The sequence below is a fragment of the Physella acuta genome, unplaced genomic scaffold, assembly GCF_028476545.2.
Source record: "Physella acuta isolate Inbredline_101_S28 unplaced genomic scaffold, ASM2847654v3 ptg000592l, whole genome shotgun sequence".
Classification (NCBI taxonomy): Eukaryota; Metazoa; Mollusca; class Gastropoda; family Physidae; genus Physella; species Physella acuta.
The window spans coordinates 1,277,314-1,295,641 of record NW_026732111.1 but is presented as its reverse complement, the minus strand read 5'-3'; the positions used below and the strand labels follow the sequence as shown (position 1 = coordinate 1,295,641).

Below are 18,328 nucleotides of genomic sequence, written 5' to 3'. Positions count from 1 at the left end.
CACAAGCTGAAGTTACTACCAGTTGAATACGTTTGTTATTTAATTTAGCACGGTTCAGTGGACAAACTATTTTGTAATGTTATTTCTTCTTTTGAGAATAAAAAGCTTTTAATTCAAGTGAAAATAAGAAAATAAACCAAATTTGCTTATTTAAAAAAAGCAATTATTGATAAAAATGTGTAGACTATTTGATTTCCTGATCGCTCAAAGCAATTTTTTTTTGGTTATTCAGTTCATTTCAAAGATTATAATAATGTAAAATATATTTCGTTTAGTTGAAAACCCCCTCCCTACATCCATTCCTGTATAATTTTTCAGGAAATTCGATATACCATGAACATGTATGTGTTTATGTTCATGTTAACCTTGTAAAGTGTTTAAAGTTCCCACCAGAACTCTCTCGATTAGAGATGACGTAGTCGACTCTAGCCCGAAATCCGAACCCGACACTTTCCAGTTATCACATAACATACCACACTACCACACCGTTCCAATGTTAAAGACTGAAAAGGGTAACGGTCGACTTCAGCCTAGATGTGAGTTACTTTAATTTGTGCTTTCACACGCGATGCTACAAATAAACCTTTATGTTATAACTGGGGTCTATGTTACCCGCAGTTATGCAGTGAGAGGGTATTCAATACCATAATGTTCATCTCTAACAATTCAGTAGTTCTTTCTAAAGTTTCAACATAGAACAGGACGACATTAACGTAGAGATATGATTCAACAGGATGACAGCAGTTAACTTCAATAGTATTTATTCTATAAAAATACATAGGATGACTTGAACGAACTATAATGAGACTTGACAACACTACGACCTCACCCCAACACATATTTATGCGTTCATTATATCTTTCGCACCAATATTCGTTCACATTTACACACCTGATCAAACAAACGTCATAACACTTTACTTGAGGCTTAAAGTGAAACTTTTATGAAGTAGCTAAATTTTAAATGCAGTTCCTTTTACACCTAAACTATGTTTCTGCTATTTTATTAATTAAAAATGTAAATAACTACTAAAGATCGAATTTATAAAATAGACCACAATTACCGCTTATAATTAATTTTGTCAGCAAATGCGGAAATTAAAAAAAAATGTCGGCGGTGTTTGTGTGATTGTCTGTTTAAAAACATCGCTATTTATTCTGCCACTATTTGGTGTATTCCATCTCATTGCATCACGGACTACATGTACATAACCTGTTATATGTGTATTGACATATAAAATATCCAAGATAAATCTGCCGAGCTAGCCCTGCCCTATCACATATTGATTATGATGTAAGCAGATGGGAGTTGGAATACAAGTTAACAAATCTATACATATAACACAATTTTAAGATATATATAGATAGTTATATGGGTTGTGTGTTAATTTACTGATACAACGATACTTAATAAAAAAAATAGTGGTTTTTCATGTAGAAAAATTTTAGTCTATGTAATTATTACACTAACAGATACTTCCAGTAGGCCTATAACAAAAACATCTTTTTTTTTCTTAACAAAATTATAATTTGGACTAGCTTTTCAATACTTAAGATACATATTGATTTTTTCTAGTTTTTAAAATAGTTCATTTTATTGTGTCAAAGTTCTAGATTTTAATTACATATTCAACAAGAACAATACGTTCATCTTAACACATAAATTGTAGGTATGCAAATTAAACAAAATATTTTAATCATACACCTAGAGCTCACATACAGAGAAGATGATGATGGCATTGAATTAGATGGAACTGTGTAATGATGACTAAACAAATAACATATAAACCTTTATAGTTTATGTAAACATGTAGTCTACATTCATAATTAGTTGTTAGCGTGTGTTTCATATGTTGGTTACATATCTTATTGCTTTGAGAATTTACCATCCACCATGTTTTGTGTTGTACTTCTATAAACTAACGATAGTAAAACTACTGTAGTAGGATAAATTAGCGCCTTGTTCTGCGTGATACACTCTAAGGTAAAGTTCTTGACCTTTCTTCATGTCAACAACCACTGACCCAGCAGCGCTAGTGTAAGCACATTTCACTTCTATAGACTTACAACACATGTCTCCAGCCATTACACTAACTCCAATTAGTTGCCCTTCCCATTCATGTAGAGTGACACAGACAAGATATAAACCATCATGTGGTGATACAAATGTTCCTGTTGTTTGATTAAAATGTTGACCGTTATATTCAAGTACTTCATCAAATGTTGAAATAATTGATTCGATACTGACAGGTGTGGGATCAGCAAGCCTTACATAACAAACATATCTGTTACATACCCGCGACTCTGTTGATTAGAAAACATATGTTTGATTTGCATGTTCATTTTCCCGAATGGTGTCATCCATTTATGACGTTCACAAAAATTTGGAATTTAAATGTAATTTGTAATGTCATTTGTATCTGTCTAGCTGTCTAGCTATTAACGAATAAATGGGTTAGGGTAAATTCAGCAAATCAACGTGACGTCATTATATTACTCTAACACAACTTCACGCTACACATGTTTCCATAACAACCCCCCCCCCTTTAGCCCTTTAGTCCTAGTTGCGATGACTGTGAGCCCTACACACCTGACCAAGCGAGCATATTATACGCGTGCTGTTGTTTAAATATCTATCTGTAATGTATAGTTTTTTTTACTTGTAGAAAAATAACTAGGTCTCCGTCGTCTTAGGCTTTGACAATTAATGATGTAGACATACTATGATTTAGTTACACAATCAATCAGAACCAAATCTTATTGTTTTTTAAAGTTAAGCTTTAATTAGTTTGAAATGTTTAAAAAATAAACTTGAAATATCGTGAATAAAAGTTAAGATTTAATAGTTTGAAATGTTTAAAAAATAAACTTGAAATACCGTGAAATATTTTAGATAATTGTAGCGGTCACTGCCCCTTGCCCCTCCCAAAAAAAAAAAAAATGTCCGCTTATTGTCCTAGGTTGGCGGTATACAGTGACATTTTGGCTACATTTATTTACCAGTTGTGCTGGGGAATCTGCCGATTTAATGTATAACCTACATTTTATATGCATTTTTTAAAAGTATGTTGTTGTTAAATTCTACATGTGGACGTTGATAATGACTCGACCCCCCCCCCCCCTCCAGTCCACACGCGTTTACAAACGTAAATTTTATTCGATCCACCTCCCCCCTTCGCCGTGTGGAAGTAATAAATGGATGATCACCATGCTCTGATGATTTGATCTATAATATGTGCATTGTCGTATTGTCGTATTATTATTTTATGTTAATAAATCTAAACATAAACTAATTATATGTGTTTTGAATGTTTGTTCAAAATGTAAGTAAAAATGGCAAACCCAAATCAAACAATTTAAAAACAAGTTAATAAAAAGTCTTATAACAATTAAAGCGCAATTTCCTTATGTTATCAAAAATAGATAGTGATCACAAAGACGTATAATGCTGGGGTGCGTTCAAGCTAGGAGAGCGATCGGTTTGTAGGTGTTTATGTAATTTAAAAAAAAAAAATTGTGACCGAACGAAAGGATATTTTTGAAAACTTTCTTCGGCAATATTGTTCTAAATTATGACAGGAATCGATTGGTAAATGTTTCAAGTCGCTAAGTGGTTGCCGAGATATGGGCCAAAAACTGCATTTTTCGAGTTTTTTTGGCTTTTCCGGGAAATCCAGGAAGGAATTCCGGGAATTCTTTGGCCTATGTTCATCCTCGGAACTTGCTTAACATATTTGCTTAGGAACTAGTCCTCGATATTGCTTCGTTGAGGAGGAGATACGACTTAAAGACGACTTAAAGCTGCGGACACACATCCATCCATCCATCCAGAAATGACGAGTTAATAGTCGCAATTGTCCAGTATGGAAATTGCGCTAAAAATACATTGTGTATAATAATCCATAAAATATACATAATTTTGTCAAAGATCACAAATTGAAACAGTAGACCATTAGTACGACAAAGGTTATATGCGCAGAGTTTCTTCAAGGCATCTCTTCCCCCCCCCCCCCCCCCCCCCCCGAAGAATGTCTACCGCCCTCCCCCTCATAACGAGATGAAATTTATATAGAAATATATAATAGAAAATATATAGAAACTATAATTTTAACAGAGTCTGCCCCCACCCTCCGAAGAAAGTCTACCGCCCCCCCCACCCCCCCCCCCCCGAAAGTTTCAAATGCCCCCTTCCCCTCGGACAAAAAAGTCTGGAAGAAACACTGTATATGCGTTATGTTACAATCAATCAGTCCGTATAGTTTAATTGTATAAGGTTAATTTATCGTAACAAGAATCTGAGGAACTAAATTTATTATGTTGTACTTTAGAAACTCTAATAAAACGATTGACAAAATTAGCACCATAAACCGCATTTCATGTTACAACAAATTCATTTGATACTAAGATGTTAATAAACCGGGAGTGATCTCTCCTAAACTTTCTCGAACATTCTTATATAACTCGGAATATAGACATATTTTTTAAGTACTTAAACTTTTAAAAATAGAATAGAATCTCGTAGAAAAAAAGAATTGCGCACCAAGCGAACGCCAAAACAAAATGTGCATAATGGTGCGCAATATTATTAGTACTTTATAAATTTACATTCGTTTTTTGAGAAATCGGAAATAGCGTAAATTAGTACTTACGGTCAACGGAAATTACTCAACATTTCACAGAAGGTAGAAAATTAGATTGTTTACTTACTTGTGAAATTTCATTTATCTATCTAAAATAGTACTTAAGTTATAGGCTTTTGAAAAAATTAAAAGTAGAAAACGTACCTTTTCCGGTTATCGGAAATCGCTCAAAAGTTTATTTCGATTTTTTTTTCACGATTACAAGACTTTCTCTATACTTCTTATATACAAGAAGGTAAAAATGTAATAATTATTTTTGTCTTTAAGTATTATTTTATTTTAGATTTAACCCCTGGCTCGTATGGGACTCCTTCGTTACATTATAAACATAAAAGTATGATGTAACGATAATAGAAATTAATTAATTTTAAACTGCAGCTCTTTAAATGTCTTACTGTACTAGGGTAGACCATGGAAGGTCGACCCCCGACATACCAGGTGGTGTAATGTACCAGGTGAGGAAACAAACACCTGACGGAAACCCACGGGTCTAGAGACTGGCACTATGGGTGAGTGAAATGTTCCATTCTGTATCACGTTATGGTCTGTCTGGCTAACGAACATCACGTTATGGTCTGTCTGGCTAACGAACATCACGTTATGGTCTGTCTGGCTAACGAACATCACGTTATGGTCTGTCTGGCTAACGAACATCACGTTATGGTCTGTCTGGCTAACAAACATCACGTAATGGTCTGTCTAGCTAACGAATATCACGTTATGGTCTGTCTGGCTAACGAACATCACGTTATGGTCTGTCTGGCTAACGAACATCACGTTATGGTCTGTCAGGCTAAAAAACATCACGTTATGGTCTGTCTGTCTAACGAACATCACGTTATGGTCTGTCTGGCTAACGAACATCACGTTATGGTCTGTCTGGCTAACGAAAATCACGTAGCGGTGTCTTTTGTGCATTACCACACCTCTTATCACATCGCCGTGAAACTTTGGGAAGTTGTTAAGAATATTCCTGGGGAGGTTTCTGCGGAAAAAAAATCGAATTCGCATGGGTCGCGCCCCGGCAGTGTGCGATTTGTTTTTTCTCTATATACGATATATAAAAACAAAAGTCGATTTTGGTTTGACACCATTCATCCGATCGCCATTAAACTTTGGTGAGTTCATTAAAACACATTGGGGAAGGGTTCTGTAAAAAAAATCATTTTTAATTTCACAAGGGCGGCGCCACGGGAGGCTGCGATTTTTCTCTATATACCGTAAATAAAAATAATAAAAGTGAATTGCCGTGACACCGTTCACACGATCGCCATGAAACTTTAGGAAGATGTTGAGAATATTTCTGGGAAGGTTTCTGCGCTAAAAACATTTTCAAATTCGCAGGGGTGGCGCCCTGACAGGATGCGATTTGTTTTCTCTATATATATATGGTAAATACAAATAAAAGTCGATTGCGGTCTCACAACGTTCATCCGATAGCCATCAAACTTTAGGGACTTGATTAGAACACTCCAGGAAAGGGTTCTGTAAAAAATTATTTCTAAAATTCACAAGGGCGGCGCCACGGAATGGTGGGATTTTTTTCAATATACGGTATATAATAATAAAAGAGGATTGCGGTTCGACGCAATTTATTCCGGTGCCATAAAACTTTAGAGAGTTGATGAATACTCCCAAGAATTTTTTCTGGGGTGGGAGGGGGGAATAGGGATGGGTGGGTGGTGGGGGCGTGGGATTAATTTTGCATGGGCCCTCCCCCCCCCCCCGGCAGGATTTAATTTGGCGCCCTGGTCTTTCCCGTGAGGGCTATGGTGAATACGTTCGGTCTAAACAGTGTGATAGACATTAGATAGGATGGGGCGTTACAAACGCTTACTAAGTTGAATCAGGCGTGTCCTCTGGCGCCCTGGTAGGGTGCGATTAGGCTGCAAATAAAAATGTCTGTTTCGGCCCCCAAAGGCTCACGTGGGCCGCTGAGGGCCATGTAATACGTTTTATTTTAATAATCAGAAAAATTAACCAAGGTTAGATTATAAACTGGGATGTTTCTTTTTCTCCGTAAAAAAATCCAAACAGTTTCGTCACTTTGCAAATGATGTAATTAGCATCTATTTTTAGATAATCCAAACAGAAATTGAAATCGAGCATCTAAGAATCGATCATTAGTAATGCTAATATGTTGCATCAGTGACACTGATGTTTGAAACACGTCAAATAATTTTTTTACGTGCTAAAGAAAAAACTGTTCATTTGTGTCACATTTGCGAATGACGCAATCTGCATCATTGTTAACAGGATGCAGAGTTTCTTCTAGGCACGTCATTCCCCCCCCCCCCCCCCCCCGAAAAGATGCCTAAAAGAAAAATTAATTTCGCGCCCCCCCCCCCCCCCCCCGCCGAACAAAATGAAACGCGGCAACGCGCGGGGACGGGGACGCTAGTTTGGTATAACAAACTTACCTGTCAGATTTAAATCTTTGGACAATTTTGAAATAGTATCTTCAATATTTTCCAGCTAAAAAAAGATTTTATAAAATGATTGAAAATATCCCATAGTTACGTTGAACATAAAATCGGTGCACTGATTTTAACAAGGTATGGCAACTTGTAAGAATAGAGCATAATTTAAAACATGAATTATTTTATAATTATACAAGTTTAAATGTTTCGCTTAATATAGAAAACATGTTATTAATTGGTCTATTTACATAGTGTTAATAATTAATGCGCAATTATCAACGTCATAATGTATGTGTTATCAAATTACTACACATATACCTTTGTTATTCTTTTTTCCCTTGTTTCCAAGTTCTGGTTAAAGATTTGAATCAGTTTGTCAATTGGCATCAATCTTTGCTGTAGGAGTTTGTACATCAAACTGTGCTAAAGAGCAGAAAATTGAATTTTAATTATTTTTAATGCACATTATGACTAACAAAATCATGTGTCTTAAAATTAGTAATAATATTACAGGTATAACTGTTGATAAAATTACCTAGTTGTGTTTTGATTTAACCAGGTTATAAAATGTGAAATAAGTTATCTGGCCAGTATGTGTAAAATTGTGTTAGCACATCATTATCAATGTTACCTTTTCTATTTGAGTTGATGTGTTAAGCTTGATTTTATTACTCTCTTCTAGTAGGGTAGATATATGATCGGAATGTCTTTTAATTTCTTCTGTTATTCTATAAGTTGTATCTGCGTGATCTTGCATCTCTTTGTTTATTTTGTGTACGTTGTTTTCATATTCGTTCATATCTAGAGACAGTTTCTCTAGTGTTTTGTTTGACTTGGATTCTTTATTTTTTAAACTTTCAATTTCTTTGTTGAGCTCCTTTACTTTGTTTTCTTGTTCACTCATTTGTTTTCTGATGTTTTTAAAATTCTGTTTTTGTTTTTTAGTCAGTTGTTCAATGTTTACCCCCATGTCACTCTGTTCTGTTACAAATTTGTCTCTCCATTGTTTTATTTTTGACGTGTCTTCTTTAGTTTTTTGTATTGAACTTTCTAGACAAGATATGTTGTTTTCTAAAAGTCCCAGTCGAGTGAATACTTCTGTAATGTGTAACAAGTAATGTAATAGCAGCGTTTCAATTACAATAGAATAAGTTAAATGTTTGCACACCTCTTATTCTATTTTAAACATTTAGCTTAGCGAAAAAAAATATTTTATACCTTCTTGATTTTTAACTAGTTTAGTCACTTGAATTGTTGATTCACTTTGGTCAGGTTTCTCTGTTTTTGTAGGCTCTAGAGTAGCCTGAGCTAAAGATGGCGTTCTACCGTCAACATCGACAAGCTCTTCATTTTCGCCTTTTGGTAAAAGTATACATAATAAGTGGAATTAAAATTGCAATTACTTTTTTAGCTTTAGTTCATAACTGATAACATAATTTAGACAGACTTATTGTATCCAATGTTTACTTAAAATGTTTGAAGCTACATCCAACAAGGCCGTTGTCGCTGAAGCAAGTTCCTGACAAAGCTCTGTGTATGTGATAGACGGGTTGTCATTTGTATCTGCTACCCACCTCTTACTTTTTTCTAATGCCTGATGAAATAAAACACATTGAAGTCGTCGAAACTATATGGCTGCTAAACGTAACTTACTACTTGCTAAATGCTTATACCCGAAAAGACATTAACACAATTTATCACTAAAACAAGAATAATCTCTCACATTTTTCATCACGCCAATTACAGGCTCCATAAATTGCATTTGTTCTTCCAAATATTTCATCTGTTCTGTAACAACCTTCAGCTGAATTCTGGAACGCATCTAAATAAAACAAACGTAAGTTTAATGTCTTTAACTATGCTACGTTTAGAGCTTTCAAGTGTTTTTTTTTCTCACTTTCAGGAGTAGCATGGGCTTCAAATGTAATAACAAAAATACAGAACAAACTGCGGCCACACTTTTATATCTCCAGGACGTGGAAACCGACCGCTAATGACCATCAACTTATACAATATTCACAGAGTAAAATATCATCGACAGCAGCCCTTGAAACTTCGAGATGCGGTCACAAGATGCTTGAAAAATAGATAGTTGCCTCTCCAGGACCAATCGTCACAGAATTCAAAACTGGTCAGGCTCTGCATTCCTTTATAACTTAGCAAAAATAGGTGAGAGTAGTTTTCAAACATTTTTTAATGTATTTTTACTTTAAACGTTGGGATTACCACTTCTGGACCTCAGTCAACTTATTTCACTTCACCATAGCTCAAACATAACTGCGAACGACCTTTTTTTCTTTCAATTATAATGGTATCAACAAATTCCCATGAAATATATGAGACGGAAGCCCGAAGTTAAATACAAATTTCCCAACCCTTAGCTCTACTCAACATACACTTAGTAATATTTTCTTTTACAGTGAAGGGCATTCTAAATATTATATACCTATTTTTCACAATATATTTGAAATAGGTATTGTTTTATATTTGTAATTATTTAAACAGTAATTACATTTTTAAAAGCTTAATCTATTCGTGTAAATACGCCATGTTTATATATTAGTTTAATTTGTAGTATCGTTAAAAAAACCACTACGCAACGTCAAGCCTCCTAGATTAAATAAATGAAGCTTATTTTTTATAATAAAGTCTGAGCAATTGTACGTGTCTCAAATGTCCTTATGTTTTTGCCATTTTAAAAAAAATGGGAGAAAAAGAGTCGTAAAACTTTATTAAAACTAATATTTTAAATCTCAAGTTTCATCTATTAAAGTGTAAATAAAGCTTGCATATTAAAATTAACTAACACAATCTAATATAATACACCTACATATTTAATTTACAGATATTTTTTTTAAATCTAAAAAACTTTTTAGCGCAATTTCCATTCTGGAGAATTGCGTTTATTAACTCGTCATTTCTGGGAATGGATGGATGAATGAATGTATGGATGTATGTGTGTCCGCAGCTTTAAGTCGTATCTCCTCCTCAACGAAGCAATATCGAGGACTAGTTCCAAAGCAGATATGTTAAGCAAGTTACGAGTATGAACATAGGCCAAAAAAATTCCGGGTTTCTTTCATGGATTTCCCGGAAAAGCCAAAAAACCTCAAAAAAAATGCATTTTTGGCCCATATCTCGGCAACCAGACCACTTAGCGACTTGAAACATGTACCAATCGATTCCTGCCATAATTTAGAACAGTATTGCCGAAGAAAGTTTTCAAAAATATCCTTTCGTTCAGTCACAAAATTTGTTTTGAATTAATTAAAATTTGGACTGAATTAGTAGGCATTTTTTCCAACACGCGTCATCACGTTCAATGGCTGCGTCATCACGTTCAGTAGCTAGGCGCGTAATGGTTTTTAGTCATGTAACTCTATTGTAAATAAAACATGTACTTTAACCAATGGTTTTACTAGCCCTGCTCTTGATTTACGCTACGACAGAGCTATTATTAGATAACATAAGGAAATTGCGCTTAAATGTCACTAGACTTTTTAATTACCTTGTTTTTAGTTTCACTAGCGTTCTAGGATGTCTATTCGTCTTTTTTCCGTTTGTACCCAAGACACATGGGTCAGAAGCTGTATAGTTCATTTGTTTCAGAAGCCTCAGCATGAAGGGATAGTGTGGTCAGCAGTATGCCCAACGGCCTTTGTTTCCTTAACGTGAGTTAGGTACCAACCTCAACTGGGTGGACTAGAGACACTCTACTAAATTAAACCCGGATTTGAACTCGAATCTAGCTTTCTACCGCTTTCTACTGCTAGGCAACGCCATCTCATGTTATCTTTTACCATCTAAAATCAAGTCTAATCATATCTTGGGGATAATTATAATAATATGAAATAATAATAACTAATTACTAAGAAAAACTAAAAAATTGAAGTATTGTCTAAAAAACAAACAGAAAATAAAAAATAGATAAAAGCAAATAAAAAACCCAAAAAAAAACAGAGTACATTAGATGAGTAAAGAAATTAAGACCCTCAAAGTAAAAGAACCAAATACAAGCCAAACACAAGAAAGCACAAATACTGAGATGAAAAAGTTTGACAATATTTTGAAAAAAATAAATGAAGAACTTAAAATTCACACACATAAAGCAGACAAAATGCAATAAGATATTAAAAGCGATGTTATTTCTCACTTGGGGGAAGAAGACAATAAAAACAAAAATACGAAAACTGAAGTAGAAAAGTTAATGTCAATGGTTTGTACCAATTTTAATTTTTGAAAACATGATATTTTATTAAATAGATTTGATTTTTCGTATTATATTAGTTAATAGCTTCACATTTTAATAACTACAAACCTGCTGACATGCATTTGGCTTGATTTTACATGTTAACATTTTTTAAACGAAAAAAAAAAATTATTCTACTTCTCGCATAGCGTTACGTATAAAATCTTACACCAAAGTTTAATGCCCTTTGAAAATTTAATTCAAAAGTGTAATCAAAACTGGGCCAGTAAAATATTTATTATTTAATGCGATTGGTCCTTTTGAGAGTGTAACACATATGGTTACCAGCCAAGGGGGATAAAAGTATGAAGTTTTAATTCATTGAGTTGCGGCCCCTGTGGGGCTGTGGCCGTGTTGACGTAGTTGTTTTTTTCATGCTTGTGAGCGATGTTACCTGTGTTCCATGTCATGTGACATGGGACTGTGGGTAGTTTCATGCCTAGCCGTGTCAGTCACACGCAAGGCTGCTGTCTGTGGACACGGTGACCAAGATGTAGACCTAATGAAGGTAGTGTAGTTATTTAAATTATGTTTGTTAAAATACTTTTTTGTGTATTCCTGCTAGTGTTGCATGTGCACACTAGTTAGGGTGAGTATTAATATAAGTATTGATTTGAAGTACTACTTATTGGTACTTGTTGGCAGTACTGTGTACTGTCCGAAACATATTTCATTGTACCCGTGTATATTGCAGCTTACACGTGGTGTTGTCATGAATGTAACTTTTTATTTACATTTGTTTTAGGGCTACAGTTTTTTTTCTTCTTGGCTAGTTTGTTTTGTACTACTGTGTTGCATCGCCGTCATGGCTCGATGCTGTAAATAAAGCGAGTACTTAACAACAACTGTCGGTGTCGGTGTGTTCTTAATCTCAGGGTCAGCCCGTCTTAACCACAACACCACAGTGGGTAAAAGCATCCCCACTGAGTGAGGGTTACAAGAGTCTACAAAATCCATTCATCAACATGTGTCAGAAATATTGCTTGAAACCGATATAAACATATAAGCATAGTGTTTTTTTTTAAATCTGTTTTTGGAGTAGCACGCTTCAAATGTAATAACTAAAATAGAGAACAAACTGCGGATCAGCCACACTCGTATATATCCAGGACGTGAAAACAGAACGCTAATGACCATTAAAAATACATCTCTTAGGTTCATTTTTTTTAATAAAGTCAATAATAAAAAAAATAATGATAAGTTTTTGAAATGATGAAATATCTTTTGTTTTAAGTTAGCAGCCCTGGAAAATGAAGTTTTGAATTGTCAAATGATGTAGATTCCATTAGTAAGTATTTTAACATTAACTCATTCTATTATAAATGAATACCCTGCATAACCTATGTTTTCAGTTTAAACATGTTTACTCAATGTTGTGTGGCATAAAACCATGCTTGTTTTAAATAGATACTAGTAACCCATGTTTAGTTTTTACAGTAAAACGCAATTTTAAAATGACCGTTGTTGTTTACTGATGTAATTTTTTTTTCATGTGTTATAATTTTTATTGCAATAGCCTATTTTAAGAGGACAACAACCGTTCAGTTTTTTAATTCCGAATATTAGACAATTTATAAAAGACATTTATTAAAATACACGCAGAAACACACTAGCAAACACATACACATACACATACACAAATTGAAAAAAAAAACTCCACATCAAACTAGTCATCAATCAAATCGTATGTTATAACATATTATGAAATCTTGTGTTTCGGTCATGTGCGGCTATTACAAGAAAAACTAATAAAAATGTTTGTTTTCTAATTTTTAGCCGATTAAATGATACTCGACCTTTCATTGTCGACCCCCCATAGTTTATATACGTATACGAGAAAGTAAAAATTATCCAATTAATGCAGTTAAACATTATTGTTTTTATTTAAATAGACTAGTTTTTAAATAATTTCATTAGTTGTTTTACAAGATATGGAACGCTATCAGGATATGGGTTAGTACGAAAGTAATAAATTAATATTTTTAGTGATAAAACGCATACATTTATTGCAAAATATTATTTTAAAACATACTAATAATAAGGAAAAAATAAATGAAACATGTGTGATTTCCCCTAAACATTAACGGGAAATTCTTATATCACCATAAGTCGGAAGGCACTTTCGGTGCTAACGGGCGTTAGAAATGTTTCTTTAAAATAATTTTCTAAATAATTAAATACAATATATCAGTATAATTGTATCATTAAAGTGCATTAGCTCAACCGTCTAGTCTGTGATAAGTCAGATGTCTAAAGTTTATCTATCACTAACTTTAGGTTTGCTAAATGTAAACTTACATTTGACTGAATAAATAATCTTTAGTTCTAAGCAGTTTAGCACTTGATTTATTCACTCTATTTCCAATAAAGTAACAAATTGTGACTCCACTTCAACAACACAGCGTGAAGTTATAAACACAAGTTGTAGCTACTATGTAGTGACGCCTGTTTTAGGTGTACTTTGTACAGACCCGTTATTTGGCTTAATTTCATATCATTTATCTTAGTTTAATATAAACACATGAACATCGAATCGTGTTATTATGCAATCATTATCTGGTTTTATCACATATATCAGCTATAGTTCAGGTATGATTAAATCAAACAATACATAATTACTGATAACCTCTTTATAAACTAAATTGGTTGTCTCTGTCAGTGATACATTTCTCTGTATTACACAAAGTCAGGGTAGAGTAAATAACAAGCAAATAAAATGGGTGAAATATAAACCTCGGATCTCGGCCTTTTAAAATCTCAGTAGACGCCCATGTTAATGACGAACCATTAATATGAAAATGATAAGTGTTCTCTTCACGCTGATCATTTCAAGTTTTCACAACCAAGAATTCCACCCACCTTCCTGAAATTATGTGTTAGTTAATGTAGTGCTCGGCACATATTTGAGAGAAAAGAAATTGACATTATACTTCGAGATAGTTTTGAGATGTTTGCATATTATCTGTCTATAGTGAAGAAATGTTTCATACACAAACTATTGCTAAAAGCGATACCACTATAACTTGGTTTTTCTACAACACATGGGACAGCAATAGATATTAACCAATTTAAAATTAGAACTAAATTTATTAGGCTCACCGTGTACAATAAAAAATATATTTCCAATGCAAACAAAAATGTTAGATTTGCAAAATAAATTTATATGTGTTAAGTATAGAGTAATATTTATGATTGTCAAATTAGTTTTACTGCATCCATTTTTAATTATTTCTTATTAAGGACTTAATAATATTACAAATATACAGTCTTAATATTATATGAAGTAAAAGTAATGCTAGGTAGAGTTATAAATCAGTCATGATATCTTCAGTGTATAAAGTAAATAATTCTAGCGATCCGTTAGGCAGACGAAGTGGAGTTCTTGTGTTTCGTGACCTCTGCATATGAAAAGAAGTTTTAGTTATTGAGTTAAGTGGACATTAAAGCTAAGCGGACTCAGGAACGCTGAACTTGCTGGCTCCATATTCTATCTTGAGACTTTCGATTTAGCAGAACTTTTTATCTATCGCATAGTCACGCCGTTACCTCTTCAGTGTATGAATTTAGCTATAAGCTCATAGCGAGAATGAACCCTTATGATAATATTCAAATGAGATAATATTTTTATTTTAAATTTGTGGTTTATCTGGGAGGGGGCTGACACTGGAAAAAGTATATAATTATCTTTCGTTGAATTGGGCAGTAGACGTGCTTTGAGTGTGTGGGGGTGTATGTGGGGGGTGGGTGGGGCGGATCCCCCACCCGCAAGTAGAGTCGCCTGAAGGAAACTCTAAATGCGACTTTTGTCATGATTTAGATTAGGTGCACGGTTTAGGGTATGGTTACGACTATATTTAGTATCAATGTGCGGTAGCTACGTGTAGATTAAGCTTAAATCCGATTAAAATGCCGATTCTAGATTAAAATCCGCTTTCAATGTAAGTTTTCGTCTTCGGTTCAATTTGAAGTTAAGGTGGTGATTTTGGTTTTTGGTTTTAGTTTAGAGAAAAGAGACAACGCTACAACCTAGCTCCCGTTGTATCTTTCCTCAACGGGCCATTTATCTCGTATTAGAATAATTTAAGAAGCTTTCTTCGGATAACGCTTTGTCGCGTTTTTGCGACATCCGTCAACAAGACATACAATTGTACTTGGGTGCCAAGCAAGTATAGATGAAAGTGATGCCTCGCCTAGCTGTCGTTGATTCAAGCTATAAATAAGTGAAGGATGTTAATATAGTCTTCTCCTTTATACTTTACGGTCCATGGTGCGGGTGAGGTAGAGTTCACCTGTTTCATTGACCTCGGTATATGAAGAGAACGATGCTCAAATAATGTGATCATACTGCTGCGTACAATATCACGAATTTAGCTTTGAAATAGCATTGTAAAATATGAGAAGAATATAAAAACTAAATACGACAACCGGAAGTGAGGTGGTGGACCACTACCCTGGATACCACCAAAGAAAGGTCTTCACAGTGACCTTGAAAATAATAACACGTACACTATGCGTACATCTCATGATAAACACTGACAAAAATACCCATTCCAGTGCTGTTGAGTACCCACTTTTTTATTTATTTTATCGTTACACAATACGCTTGGTTTCTTTTCTAAATGTTATAAGAGTCATCTACTTACCATTCCAGGGTAAATTCCTAACGCTAACCCACAGCAGTGATACTGAGCACCCACAGCTGAGTACTTATAACAATGTTATCGATTACCAACAGCCCCAGCTCTGAGTACCCACAACAGTGACACCAATTACTCAGTACACATGACTTTAGCACTCAGTACCCATTGATTCAGTATTGAGGACCCACAACATTGTAGCTACAGCACTGTCATTGGGTATCAATAGCACTATTATTCTAGTATCAGAGCAGTAGAACGTACCGAAAAAGCACATAGGCCTTCTACCAAAAGCAGAAACATTGGGTAGCAACAACTAAGGCACTGAGTATGCTATTTTACTGTTTAGGTAGCGACGTACGAATCCATGATATTTATTTCAAGTTAATTCCATGTTTCCAGGCAAGATGGGTAAAAGTAAAAGATGAAGTTGAGAGAACAGTAGCTTTTAACTACAATGAACTAGTTGTGTGATTTTCTAACAAAACTGGCAAGTAAAATCGTATATTACGCGTTAATACAATTGGTTTTTATTCTAAGAATTATAATGATTTATCTACTTACCATTCCGATGTAAATCATCCCCATTTATCTTGGCAAAGAAGCGACGCACCCCTACCACTTTTATCTTATTTTATCGTTACACAATACGCTTGGTTTCTTTTCTAAATATTATAACATTCATCTACCAGTCCAGGATAAATCATTCCGATTTAAGCCGACAGAATTGCACACACCCCCCTCCCATCTTGATGGTAAACGATCTTTCCAGGTCTCTGGTTCTTAAGAGTGTACTTCACATTTACCCAATCAATGTAGAAAGCATTTGAATAAAGAAGTGCACTCGTTTAATTTCTTAACTTTATTTTTTTATAATTCAAAACTTCAGCTTATTAAAATTGACATTTACAGCTTTTTGTGCTTCCCTCCTGTCGGCAGCGGACGACCCCACCCGCTGCCCCTCTACATCAACTAGACACATGGGTAGCCTACACTAAAGTAGACAGGCCCAGGTTACTTCACTGATAGTAATTAGATAGCTGTAGACTTGTTTTGTATCAAGATTATATACAAGTACAGAAAGCAAACCAAACTCTTACGAACATATGAAAAACCAGCAATCAAACAGCCACAACAAATAAAGCAATCACTCTTAACTTAATTAACACGACTAGACAAAGAACAGAAGACAAAAACAGACTAGTAGCAACGGCTATTTATTGATCGACTATATTGGAATATAGAATAAGATCTTGTTTTTTTTTTAAACTGTGGCGAACAGACGTACATTTTAACGCGAATCATCTTCTTAACGGTCTTGAGAGTTGTTTGATGTGCGAAAACACGTAAGCTATAGTGGTTTATTTCTCATTTAAAAAAATAAATAAAACTCGAGTAGCCTTGTTTAAGTTACGTAAAAATTACATTCTTCACTAAACCTTAACCCAACTAAATAAACTAAGCATTTTTTTTAAAAATCCCTAATTAAACCAAGACCCCCCTCTCCACACACAATGCATTTCCTTATTTACTGTATGTCTTTATATTTTAAGTTGTTTTAACTTTTTTAAAAGGCTTATTATTTCTTTAATCTGATGTTTATATTACACGTGAAGTAACTTTCTGCCTGCCTAATGTTTCTTGCTTTTATTATGCTTGTGAAACATAGGCGGTCCAACATGCTAAATATATATATATATATATATATATATATATATATATATATATATATATATATATATATATATATATATATATATAGGAAGCTATGGAAGCAAATCCAAAAAGAAAAGCAGGCTGAAATCGGAGTCAATGGCCTCAATGGCGCTTAACCCATTGACACGTAATCCTTAATTGTGATGGAAGCATGGTCGAGTCGGAAAAGCTCATGGTTGATAAATTCGAAAAAAGTCTCGAGTTCAAACCCTCTGGCAGATAAGGCTCGATCCCTCCCAACACTATAAATTAAGAACGAAGAAGAAGAAAGATATGTTTATTGTGGTCACGTACAACATATTAATTGGTGATAACATTGAATTAGTTTGAACTGTGTAATGATGACTAAAAAAAAACATACAACCCATTAAATGTTTATGGACATGTAGTAAGTTGTTAGCGTGTGCTTAACATGTTGGTTACATGTTTTATTGTTTTGAGAATTTACCATCCACCATGTTTTGTGTTGCCCTTCTATAAACTAACGATAGTAAAACTACTGTAGAGGGATAACGCTGCGCCTTGATCTGCGTGATACACTTCAAGGTAAATAAAAAAAAAATCTGGCATGTGAGGTGGTATACTTGTAACAACTAAGCCTACAGAGTTGTATACGTAAAAGGCATAATTAATAACATAGTCTGTTCTAGGTCCGCGGTTTGATGTA

At 34.3% G+C, this 18,328-nt stretch overlaps 2 protein-coding genes across 2 annotated transcripts in view; one reads left to right on the top strand and one right to left on the bottom strand.

Moving 5' to 3' along the window:
• LOC131947365 (uncharacterized) overlaps positions 1–18,328 on the top strand; it is a 253,332-nt gene that overhangs the window by 177,834 nt on the left and 57,170 nt on the right. The window lies entirely within an intron of this gene.
• Positions 796–8,881, bottom strand: LOC131947438 (uncharacterized). Its single transcript, XM_059308651.1, has 6 exons — positions 8,783–8,881; positions 8,527–8,653; positions 8,306–8,415; positions 7,378–7,482; positions 7,060–7,114; positions 796–2,303 (listed from the first exon to the last, which is right to left on the bottom strand). The coding sequence occupies exons 1-6, from the start codon at positions 8,879–8,881 to the stop codon at positions 1,912–1,914; spliced, it is 888 nt and encodes a 295-aa protein (XP_059164634.1). The 3' UTR covers positions 796–1,911.

What these genes read in the sequence shown, in the direction of transcription:
- LOC131947438 (XM_059308651.1), bottom strand. Translation starts at nt 8,881, where the DNA reads ATGCGTTCCAGAATTCAGCTGAAGGTTGTTACAGAACAGATGAAATAT. An exon ending in TGTAGCTTCAAACATTTTAA is followed by an intron (nt 8,416 to 8,526) that starts GTAAACATTGGA and finishes TTTTACCAAAAG; the next exon opens with GCGAAAATGAAGAGCTTGTC. An exon ending in CAAAGATTTAAATCTGACAG is followed by an intron (nt 2,304 to 7,059) that starts GTAAGTTTGTTA and finishes TCTAATCAACAG; the next exon opens with AGTCGCGGGTATGTAACAGA.